Here is a 12278-nt window from a genome sequence, read left to right as displayed (position 1 = left end):
CTTTCAATGAGTATCCTATAAAGGGTTAAAATGGAAGGGAACAAAAATGGAAATGTGTATTTTTGTGTGAAGCAGAGCTGCAGGAAATAAAACAGGTTCAAAATAAAGCAGATCGAACTGAAGAAGTCATGCTTTGATAATTTGCTGCAATCAAACTGAAATCAGTGTTGAATTAATGGGCGCATAAATCTAACATGAGAGTCTCAGTCGGCACGGTGACGGCAGACAAGGTTGTAATGCTAATATTATTTTTGTTTATTCTCCTATTTTCTTCTTTTTTTTAAAATCCCTTTAACCGTCAGGTCGTCCTCCCGCCGGGTCAAATTGACCCCATTTGTTTTGACTGTTCCTCCCTTCCTCACTTCCATCTGTCCTTCCTCCCTCCTTCTCTCTTTCCTCCCTTCCTTCTTTCCTTCCTTCCTCTTTTCCTTTCTCTAACCCTAACCCTAACCCTCCCTCCTGCCTTCTTTCCTCCGCCCTTCCTTCCTTCCTCCGAACTTCTTTACTTTCTCCCTTCCTTCTTTGCTTCCTCCCTTCCTTCCTTTCTTCCGTCCTTCCTTCGCTCCTCCCTCCTTCCTTCTCTCCTCCATCCTTCCTTCCTCCCTCGTTTCATTCCTTCGTCCTCCCTTTTTTCCTCTTTCCTTCCTCCCTTCCATCCTTCCCTCTTTCCTTCCCTCCTTCCTTGCTCCATCGTTTCATTCCTTCTTCCTTCCTTCCTTCCTTGCTCCCTCGTTTCAATCCTTCTTCCTTCCTTCCTTCCTTCTTCCTTCCTTCCTTCCTTCCTTCCTTCCTCACTCCCTTCCTTCCTTGACTCGAGGACAACAGGAGGGTTAACTGCACAATCTCAAAATCACCAGTTCTCTTTCTGCTAACAAATAATCTCTCCCTCTCTTTCTTCCTTTCTTCCTTTCTTTCTTTCTTTCTGTCCTCTTTATAAAGAACACTGTTATACTTGGCGTCAGAATCACCTGCTCGGCTGCTAGAAAGAGAAGCAAGAAGTGGGTCATGTGCTGCAGGAGAGGTGGGGATAGAGGAAGAAGAGTTGGGATGAAAGCACAGGTAGAGAGGAAGGAGGTAAAGGGTGAACACTGAACCAGGAGGGTGAACGCTCGTGGGCTTTGAAATCATCCAGGAAGAAACCTTAAAGCTGGAGGAAATGACGAGAAGAGTCTTTACAGTTAAGGACATGTCAAAGTAAATGCAAACTTTTCTTATAAAAAATGATGTAATAACTTATTCTTCTGATTGTATGCTGCAGTGCACGTACAGAAACATTTCATCTTAAAGTCTAATAGTTTCATAAACTTTTGTCAGGTGGAACAAACCTTTTTCACTGAGGACACTTTGAGCACACCTTCCTCAGGTTTACTCCTCATCATTTGTGCTTTACATCGTTTGATTAATAATAGCTGCATTCATGGCCAGATAAACCTCATGTTGGGCTCCTGTTGACCGCCAATATATATAATATAGACCTTCAGGGCTGCAAGGATTAATCAATTAATTGATTGAGAGAAAACTGATGGGGAACAATTTTGATAATTAAGGAATCATTTCTCGCTTTTAAACTAATAGTGTCAAAAAAACTCCACTGGTATTGGCTATTTTTTCCCCACATTTTTGGGTTTTTTCACTGCTCAAGCAGAATAAGTTTTTCAGATCTATTGATGAATGGAAATAATTGTTGGTTGCAGCTTTATAGTTTTACTCCTGTGATGGATTAATACCACCTTTAACCTGCAGTTTAATAAAACACAACTCTGTAAGGAATGAGCAATGAGCACAAACTAAAAACAATTCAGGTCTTAAAACTAGATTTTAACGCAGCCCATGGCAACAAGACGGAGGCTGGAGGATGTTTCATAGCTGATCATGTGACTTCAGAGGTACAAATGTGTTATTAACCTTTGTGTCGTCCTCCTGGGTCAAATTGACCTTCTTTCCTTTCCTTCTTCCCTCCTTCTTTCCTTCCTTCCTTCCTTCTTCCTTCTTTCCTTCCCCCCCTACCTTCCTCCCTCCCCCTTCTTTGCTTCCCTCCTACCTTTCTTCCATCCTTTTCTTCCTCCCTCCATCCATCCTTCCTTCCTCCCTTGACTTGAGGACAACAGGAGGGTTAGATAATATAACACATCTCCTCTCTTTTTTTCTCTACCTTACATTTCTGCTTTTACTCACTTTATTATTTATATATTATATTATTACTCTTTTATTTTATTTGGCTATCTTTTTTTTTTTTAAATATTTTTATACCTACCTTCCTTTGGTGTTTCCTCATTGTAGATTCATGAGTTTCCTCAGTTCCAGTTTTTATTGAGTCCTTATTTATAATATAATTATAAGTCATTTTTTGTTTGTGTGTGGATGCAGAGTAGGTATGAGGGAGTGTGGAGAGGGGTCGGATAGTTTTTTATGATTTAGAGCACCTAAAAGTTGCATTGCCTTTGTGTGAAAAGTGCTATACTTAAAAGTGCTTACTGATTGATTGAAATAAGACAGAAAAGTATGTCATCCCATCTAAGTACAGTAGATATAGTATAGGAGGGATAGCATGAGGTACAAGACTGAATAAAAAGTAATGATGGTAAAGTGTTAATTAATTGATTAAATCATTGGGTCGATGATATATAACAAACTGGCCACCTCATCACCTCATTTACTTTAATATAGCCTAAATATTTATATTTGCATTATAACTGTGGCTTTCCCCTTCTGTTTAGTGTTTTATAATGTATGTATTAAAATTGCAGGGAGAAAGGAAGGGAGGAAGGAAAGGAAGGAAGAAAGGTAGGAGAGAAGGAAAGAAGGGGGGAGGGAAGGAAAGAAGGAGGAAGGAAGGAAGGAGAGGAGGGAGCAAGGAAGAAAGGAAAGAAGGAGAGGAGGGAGAAAGGAAGGGAGGAAGGAAAGGATAGGAAGGAAGAAAGGTAGCAGAGAAGGAAAGAAGGAGGGAGGGAGGGAGGGAGGGAGGGAGGAAGATGGGAAGGAAAGAAGGGGAGAGGGAGGAAGGAAGGAAAGAAGGAGGGAGGGAGGAAGGAAGGAAAGGAGGAGGGAGGGAAAAGGAAGGAGGAAAGGAAAGAAGGAGGGAGGGAGGAAGGAATCAATAATCAATAATGTATTTAAATTGCAGCAAATATATATTATGCATACACTATTATACTCCTATAATAATACTAGTAGTACTATACCTACGCTATTCTATATTTTAAACTGCAGAAATAATGTAAATGTAAATGTGTGATATGTTGCATTTAAGTATTATAAAGTAGTACCAAAGATTTTAAAAAGAGTCAAAGAGAGAAAATACAAAAAAAAAAGAATTAAGTGTCTTTAATGATATAGGCTACATTTGTACATTTCTACAGCAGACTTTCAATAAGACTAACTGCCAATTTAGAAAAACAGACAAAGTTTTACCTGTAACAACTGAAAACATGAACTGGATAAACTGTCCAAGGATTGTGAAATTAAATACTCAATGTAAATATTCAGTTCAATATTTTTGTCCCATTAAATAAATGATAAAAAACATTTATAATAGAGTTTGAACAATCAACGTGAAATATAAATTACATTAAAGCACCATTTTCAAGAATGAGGATATCAAAATAAATAATTGGCCTTTCCATATTGAGACAGTACATTTTCATGGTAGTAATGTAAGGCTGTGCAGACACACTGAACACTCCTGCTGAATGATGTTAAAATGGGTTTCAACATACAGTACATTAGGACGTGAGGGGGAATGCTCACGTTTAACTTCCACAATCAACAGCAAATAACTCTGGTTACAATATAAACACCTATGAACTTGTAGCTCCGTCAGCGAACAACAGAAACAGAAAAATAACAAAACTATAACACACAACTCAACTTTTCTCTTCTTCCTGTAAAATAACCATCAAATCCTTGAGGAGGAGGGGGCGGAGGGGCGGAGGGAGGGGGGGGAAACAACTAAAATGGCAAAAGTGAGTTACTCAGTGAGAAGATTGTCACTTTTTTTCCCTACTTTTTTTTTCGTGATGTAAAAAGCGGTCTTTTAAACTTCCAACTGGGAGAACTCCCCATTACCATCTCGATCCATTACTGGCCTCACAGAACAAATTGCAGTTTCTCCCACCCACCCACCCACCCACGAGTACTAAAAGAGAGCAGCTGTTGAAAGGCTGCAATTCATGTCACGCATGTCTTCACCCCAGTAGAGTTGTCCTGGAATATATATATGTGCAGATATATATATATTGTTTTAGGTCTGGAAATCATTTTTACTACTGTACACAGTTCATGCACAAGCCTCTCATTTATCATTTATGCACTAAAACATGACTAATGATGGTACTTGAATCTGGCATAGCAACTGTCACGTGATCAGGCACGACAACACATGGTACCTTAAACTTTTGATCCCTCGAGACCTGCCTGTCACACACACACACACACGCATGCACACACACACACACACACGCGCAAACACACACGCACAAAGTGAGAAAAGAGCTTACTGTGAGTATAAAAAAAAAAAAAAAACCGAGGGTAGACTGTTTCAACAGGTTCTTCAAAAAAGTCACACAAGAACATATCAAAGACTGAGGCACAAAGCTGCCTTTTTAAAACCCACCAGTACGAGTACCAGCAACCGATGATGGTGCTCCTGTGTCTACTGCCATACATTGTATAGAAAAAATTCATACAGCTATGTTACAGTACAAGTAAGAGGGCTTTCAATCAATAACAGAGAGCGTGTAAGTTCAAACTTGTGGTCACAAATATATTAAATGCTTTGTTTTATGAATATTTAATTTGGTCTGATCAGCAAATTGTAGTGGATATTTTATTCTAATAGGCTGATGCGCACACTTTACATAAAACCCTGTACAAGTTATTTTACACATTAACAGTCCATCAAAATGTATCATCATTTAGAAAAAAAGGGGTCAATCAGTCAGTGGGCTTTAATAACTGGTAGACTATGAATTATACAAACATTTTGTGGCAGATGCTATTTTATAGATATTCTGGGACCCAGTGACTCCGGCTGGTTTAAATCAGTCCGAGTACTGGAGATCTAAGTCGACTGTGCCGTCTGTCACCACTAACCTAACTCTCTTGGGTTTCGTGGCACCCGTGGAGTGAGACGATGTAACAGGTCCATAGTGTTGGGCGCCTTGGTGGTCTCCAGGCTGACACTGTTGCTGCATGTCCTTCCTGCAGTGTTCGTCCTGACCTTTCAACCCAAACCCACCCAAAGAAAAGGACGCCGGGTTAGACATCTGGGGACCGCAGGGCTCGAGAACCAGCCGCCCTTGGGTGCCTGAAGGTTCCATCAAGCAATGGTAGGTGTAGTTTGTCGAGCCGAGACCCGGGTAACCGTCGGCACCGTCCCTGAGACCCAGGGTCAACGAATGGTCTCCGCTGAAGTTCAGTACGTAAGGGGGGCCTTGATAGCCGTAAGGTAAAGAGGCTGAAGATGTTGATGACTGACTCTTGTTTGCTGGTGTCGGCGTAGCAGGGGGCGTGTTGTGGGCCACGTGGGGGCTGTTGTGCTGAGACATGGGCGAAAGGGACGAGCCGAAGCTGAAATCAAAAGGGTCCTGCTGAGGGTAACACGGCTGGTGTTTGTGAGAGTTCAACGGAGTGGATTTATCCGGTTTCAAACTCTTGTCTTGTTGTGATGAATAACCCTCGGACATTTTGCTAGGAAAGAAAAAAGGTCTCGGCAGAGCGGAAAAGTTTTTGTACGTCATGTTGATTTCACCGCTTTCCTGTTTGTCAGAGGACATCTTGCTCCTGTTAAACGACTGAGGGAAAGAGGTGTTGGGTTTGTTGAAATGAATGTTGGACCTGCTTGGGTTGCTGGAAGGAGCGAGATGGTCGACATCCTTTCCGAACCCTTGAAAGGACATGCTGTTTTTATGATGACCGTCTGTACTGATGCCTTGTTTCTGACTGTGCTGCGTCTTGTCAAAAGCACCTGATTTTGCGCTGAGTGTTCTGGACATGACGTTCGGGCTGCCAGCAGCCATGGAGTCCTTACAAGGTGCGCTGTACAAGTTCTGGGTCGGGTTCCCCCCCTGAAACTTAAGCACCCGGTGAATAACTGTAGAGGGTTTCTCGTGGAAGTTGAACGGGCTGTCGGGAGGATTGGGGTTTTTCATAGTGAAGAGTTGAGGGGATGAGAATTTGTTGTTGGGCATTTGAGATGGTTGGACGGATTTGGGCAAACAGGTCTGGGACGCTCCTCTGGCTGTGTTTGGCTGACAACTGGAAAGGCGTTGGGATTTATTGGGAATGGTCATACGATGGAAGGGCCCCTGGGTTTTAAAGTTAGACTGGGCTTTGAACTGGCTGGTGCTCGCCTTGACGTTGATCGGCGTCTGGGATAAAGTTCCAGGAGTGTGAGATGTAACAGAAGATTGTGTTGCCCCAAATAAACGAGGCTTGCCAACAACAGAGAAAGGCTGAGTTTTGAGATCTTCTTTGGACAGCCTCATTCCTGGATTTTTACTCATAATTCGATCTTTCGCACTTAACTCTGAGTTACAGAGAGCTGAGAAACTGTAACTGGTGTTGGGTGGGTTTCTGTCTTTGGAGGCATCCTTCGCTTCACATTCCAGAGGAACAGAGTCACTTTTGGAAGAAATTAGACCTGGAAAAAACTGTAGATCTACTTCACTAGTGAAGTTATTTCCTGGACTAGGAGGGCCAAGGTATGGCGTTTCAGTGGTCCACGTATCAGACGGGCTGTGGGAGAGGGGACTGCTGAAGGGATCTGTCGGTGGATCCAGTGAACACAGATCTGAAGGGGAAGATGGGAGTATGTTCTGTGGCTGATAATACCCCTCAAAATTGAGACACTGAAAATCCAGCAGATCTTCGCAGCAGTTTGTGAAGTTGGGCTCACCGGAAAGCATGTTATCCGCAATTGTGAATGGAGGAGACTGAGACGGGGGCTGGATGACAGAATTAGAAGAGCTGGAACAGGCTGCTGGTTTTTCCAAAGTCTGGGATGAACACAAGCCCTCGGAGAGCCTGGAGAGACTGTTGTCAATTTGTTGGAGAGTGTGACTAAGACAAGTGGTGGGTGTTTCGACAGGCCCACACTTGTGCGTTCTCTCCATTTTGTGCCTCTGTTTCCTTCCTCCGCTGTTCATCTCTGGCCTTTCAGTGATTACATTTGCAGCCGAGGATATAACTTCAGTTCTGTTGTCATTAATAGGGGAAGACAGAGACAGCGGTGACAGAGACAAGGAAAACGGAGGCGTTTCAGTTTTAAGGACGGCCGAGTTGCTGTTCAGCCTCTGAGAAGACGGGCATTCTTCCTTCAGCCTGTTAAAATCAAGCAATCCTTTCTTTCCTTTCACTAAAACTTGACCTTTTATCTCTTTCTTAATTTTGGGCTCTACTTTAAATTCAGCTTGTCTGAGCTCCTCCTCTTTGCTGTCCACTTCCCAAATATCCTCTGTCTTCCTGCGAAGTTTAATTACTGGCAAAGGAAGACCATTAAAACCAAATTCAGGCTCCTGTTTCTGTTGTGAGCTGCTTTCAAACTGGCAGCAATTCTTTACGAAACGATCTTCAATTTTTGTTTCTTGCCCTACGGCTGGCACGGACTCACCGTCACTTTTAAGACTTTCTTTTTTCTCAGGGAGCAGTTTGACTCCACTGAGAATCTCTCTATCAATCTTCTCTTTCACTTCTACTTTGTCACTGATTAATTCGCCGGGTCCTTTATCAACTTTTTCAAGGTCTTGGTCCTTCTCTGATTTTGCGTCAGCTGGGAGATTTACGTTTTGATTTTCAGTCAGCCTCGCGCTTCGTCTTTTCAAACGATGCAACAAGCTCTTTGACTTCTTATTAGCCTGAACGTGAGCCTGAGCCGCCTCCATCTCCATGTTTAACACGGTGACAGAGTCCATGATGGCTTTAAAAGGATCGCATGTCACCAACTCGTCTCTCTTTTCTGTTTTTAATGCCATATTCTCAATTCCTGCACTCTGCATCTCCCACACTTTCCCTCTCCTCCTCTTGAAACGAATCTTAAAATTTAAGTCCGGCTTTATGTCCTCCAAGTCATTTTGTTCGAGGGGTAACATTTCCACCTCGCTTTCCTTTTGAGATTGACTTCGAGTTATTTTCTTAATGCAACTCTGCTGCATTTTAACAGGTCGTTTGTTTCCTCCAAGCTTATCGCTCTCTAGCGTCTGAGCGTTGTCATAGTAACCCTTATCTAGCCTCTCTAATTTACACTGTCGAACTTTCCTAAATGAATGGCTTCTCTGGCCTTCATTAGCTCTGGAGCGAAGCACTCTCTGAAAGACGTTTTGTCTCGTGGTCCTTTTACAGATTAACCTCTGGACTTCTGACCTCCTACATCTTCTTTGACTTTCTCTTTTCACTTTGCTACTCTCCCCCGATTCCAGGTTAAGGCCCTGCGTCGAATCTGTGGATGAATTTAACTCGGCGCTTTCTTTAGAAGCTGAATTCAAACCTTGTTCAGGGCCTAATTCCACTGAACTTCGAAATGTGCGCTTCTTCAGAGGTATGTTAGACTGTATGTGTGCCTGCGGATTGATGTCTGGATGCAGATTAGACGTAGCTTTTGCTGAAATTGGTGACCTAAGAGGTAGAGGGTTGAGGCAGGCGGCCGGTGGGTTATCATATCTCTGTGTTGACTGAAGCTGCAAACTATCTCCGCTCGTCTGAGTCTTAAGAGTAGCCGGAGACTCCTTGCTCAAGTATCCCTTGATATCAAGCTTATCTTCTGCTTTTGTTTTTGCTGCTCTCGGCCTCATCTTTCGTCTCATAATCCTCCCCTGCGCTGAGCAATGGTACCTGCCTCCGTTTATTTCAGTCTGTTGTGCTTCCTCCTCGAGACTTTGCACTTCTTTGAGAGCAGAGGTAGATAACCCTCTTCCTACAATGTCACCCTGTAATCTCCTATCTATTAAGGGTTTATCTTTTCTTAAAATATCAGATAACAGAACCTTCGCCTGTTTTATGACGACGTCTTCTTCGTGCCTACTTACTGGTTTACTCACGCTCTTAGCCGTCGGCTCTGACAGTTTAACAACTTTATCCTCCTTACATGCATCATTTGCTATATTTTTAATACACTGCACATTATTTCGCCTTCCAGTTCGAACACTGGACACAATTTTACATTCAGAATCTTTCGCTTCGTCCTGTGCCTGCTTTATGACGACGTCTTCTTCAAGCCTACTAACCGGTTGTTTAGTCGCATTAATAACCGTTTGCTCTGACAGTTTGATAACTTCCTCCTCCTCACACGCATCATGTAATTTATTTTTAACACACTGCGCTGCGTTACTTCGACTTCGAGTTCTTTCACTGTACACAATTTTACAGTCGGACTCTTTCACCTCTTCTGGAGCCCTGTCAGCTTTACAGTCCGTATCTATGGTTGTAGTGTTTTCTTTCTGACTTTTTACAATGTCCTGCTGCTCCTCCTGTTGAGTGCAGCCCATTTCTTCTCCTGACACGGTTTGAATTTCGATAACCTTGTCATCCTCTCTTTTCTTGCTGTCGGGTAAATCGCCCACCGTCTCACTTGCATGTCGCCTCCTCAGGTTCACTTTATCGACAGCCTTGAAAAACATTTCCCTCACCCCTCTGTTGCCTTCAACTGTGGAGATCTCTGAACTTGCCGCCTGCCTTTGCTGAGACCTGGACACCCTTCTTTCCGGCTGGACTAGCGGAGCCACCAGTTTCGGGCCTTGTGCTTGCCTAGTCTTTCCTCTTAGCACCACTCCTTCTCTCTTGTCCTCTGAGGTATTTTCTACTCCTAAAGTCTGTTGCACTGATAACCTTGTTAGGTTGACCGTAAGGTATTGCTTCAGTGATATGAGTGGATTGTCCATTGCTTTCTTAGATCCGTCTGATGCACTCTGTCGAACGTCGGACAGAGGCGACGCTCCGATCACCTTGTGCTCGGCTTCCTGTGCGGCTGGATTTTGAGCTGTGTTGACGGCGGTGCAGGATTCGACGCTGCTGGAGTGTCTGCTTTGACTCTCTGTGATTGCCTTTTCTACTTTCTCTTGTTTTATTGCACTGCAGGTTTCGTTTAAGTCGGCAGGGCGACAAACCGTTGTAGTGTCGACTGCGTTAATGGACCCTGTTTGAAGTACGAGCTCGGTCCGAACCATGCTCCTTGTTCTCGAAGAGGTCCGTAAGTGAGCTGGCCGCCCCTCCGACACAGACTTCCCATTGAGGGCTGTGCTACTTACTGCCTGTCTACTTTTCTGATGGGCTGACATGGAGGAATTCATAGTGAAAGGGTTCAAGTTTACCTCTCCGGTCTCTTTCACACTGGCTGAGTTTAGTCCAGTCAGCTGGTTAGCGTTTGACTCCACTTCCTCCAGTTGTTGCAGCAAAGCCCTCTCTTTGCTTTTCGGATCCTTACAATTAAGTAAGAAATCCACCGAGTGGCGCCGCACTCTGATTTGAAGGTCCCTCAGCGTCACTTGAGACAAAAGTGGAACTGTCCGACGCTGTTTGGCCGCGGAGGATTTCAACGGGTGCTTTCCTGACCGTCTGTGCTTCTCTCGTCTCCACTGCTTTGTTTGACTCAGTTTTCTGTTCTTTAAGGCGTTCCTCCTCATCTGCTGGGTAAAGGAATTCCTCGAGGGGATGGCTGCGAATGAAAGACAACAAAAGAAGAAGCAGTTAAACCTGAGCTGCTCTAAAAAAAAAAGAAGAAGAAGGAGGATTTCACTTACTGATGTGACTTCATTAGATACACCTGTGCAATCTAATACAGTTATAAATTATACTTTTACGAAGCTTTAGCATTATCAACCCTCCTGTTGTCCTCGAGTCAAGGAAGGAAGGGAGGAAGGAAGGGAGGAAGGAAGGGAGGAAGAAAAGGAGGGAGGAAGGAAGGAAGGGAGGAAGAAAAGGAGGGAACGAAGGAAGAAGGGAGGGAGGAAAGAAAGGAAGGAAGAACGGAGGAAAGAAGGAAGGAAGGAAGGTAGGAGGGAGTGAGGAAAGAAAGGAATAAACAAGGGAGGAAAGAAGGAGGGAAGGAAGGAAGGAGGAAGGGAGGAAAGGAAGGAAGGAAGGAAGGAAGGGTGGGAGGAAGAAAAAAGGAAGGTCGGAAGGAACGAAGGAAGGAAGGAAAGGAGGAAAAAAGAAAGCAAAGGAGGAAGGAAGGACATAAGGAAGGAGGTTAGGGAAAAAAAGACAGGAAGGAAAGTGGGCCGGTCTGGACCCCTCGGCGGGCCGGTTCTGGCCCACGGGCGGCATGTTTGACACCCCTGCTCTAAGACCTCAATAATAAAACATAAAAGTATAATTATCACCTTTCTGACAAAAAACTGACACAGTACAAGTTTAATAAAAGCAGAATTAATGTCGGAGGTGTTGTATTTTGTATTTTACTGCGTTACATTACACACAGGTGTTCCTAATAAAGTGTCGGGCGACTCAAACAACGAGCAGCGCTTAAACAATAAACCTCACCACAGAAATGATTTGAGTAACAGAGTCTGTGCCGAGACGCATCGATGGGACCAATTTATCTAATTACTTTCATTTGTTTTCTATCTACTGAGTGATTTACTGCACAGAGGACGCCAACATGTCCCGTAGTCCAAACCAAGCAGGTGATGCTGGGGACGAACGTACAGTACGAAGACGACACGGACTGTAAAATGTTGTGTATCAGGGAGGAAATACAGAACAGCAAACAGCTTATGTTAATTAACAAGAGGAGACATTATGTAATCTGTAAATCATCAATCCATAAGGAACCCTAAATAATCAATATTAAAAAGATCCAACAACACATTGTATGACACATATCTTATGTGAAAGCACCACTTATCTTCTATTTCCTAAAACAAGCCCAATGTAGATTATGTTTTACGTTAACTGGCAAACTGACGGCATCTTATTTAAAGTCTAACATAGTACAGAGATCATAATTAGAGCTGCGACTATTAATTCTTCATTCTAATAATCAAATAATCATTTTAATAATTTATTAAGTGAAAAAGTCAAATGTTTGCTGCAGTCCAGCTTTTCAAACATGATTATTTAATTATTTAATTACTGTCTTTGTCATACATGACAGTAAATTGAATATTTTGAAGATGTATTTTTCACTATTTTCTGGATAAAACATCTATTTAAATTAATCATGAAAATAACCTGCAGATGAATCAATAATGAAAACAATCATCAGTTGCAGCTATATACAATATTACAGTTTCAATGCAGTTAAAAGGGGGTTTTGGACATTTGAAGAGGTCATCTTTTACTCCAGG

General features: G+C 43.0%; 1 protein-coding gene across 1 annotated transcript in view; it reads right to left on the bottom strand.

Annotated features, from left to right (window-relative positions):
- Nucleotides 1-4131: 4131 nt before the first annotated feature.
- kmt5c (lysine methyltransferase 5C) overlaps nucleotides 4132-12278 on the bottom strand; it is a 21361-nt gene continuing 13214 nt past the window's right edge. The window contains exon 9 of the mRNA XM_053338925.1: nucleotides 4132-10645. Coding sequence (XP_053194900.1) covers nucleotides 5040-10645 — 5606 coding nt within the window. The 3' untranslated portion in view covers nucleotides 4132-5039. The remainder of the gene's footprint in view (nucleotides 10646-12278) is intronic.

Source organism: Scomber japonicus, chromosome 18 (assembly GCF_027409825.1).
Source record: "Scomber japonicus isolate fScoJap1 chromosome 18, fScoJap1.pri, whole genome shotgun sequence".
NCBI lineage: Eukaryota > Metazoa > Chordata > Actinopteri > Scombriformes > Scombridae > Scomber > Scomber japonicus.
Note: the sequence above shows the minus strand (reverse complement) of the source record. Positions and strands in the feature narration are given on the sequence as shown.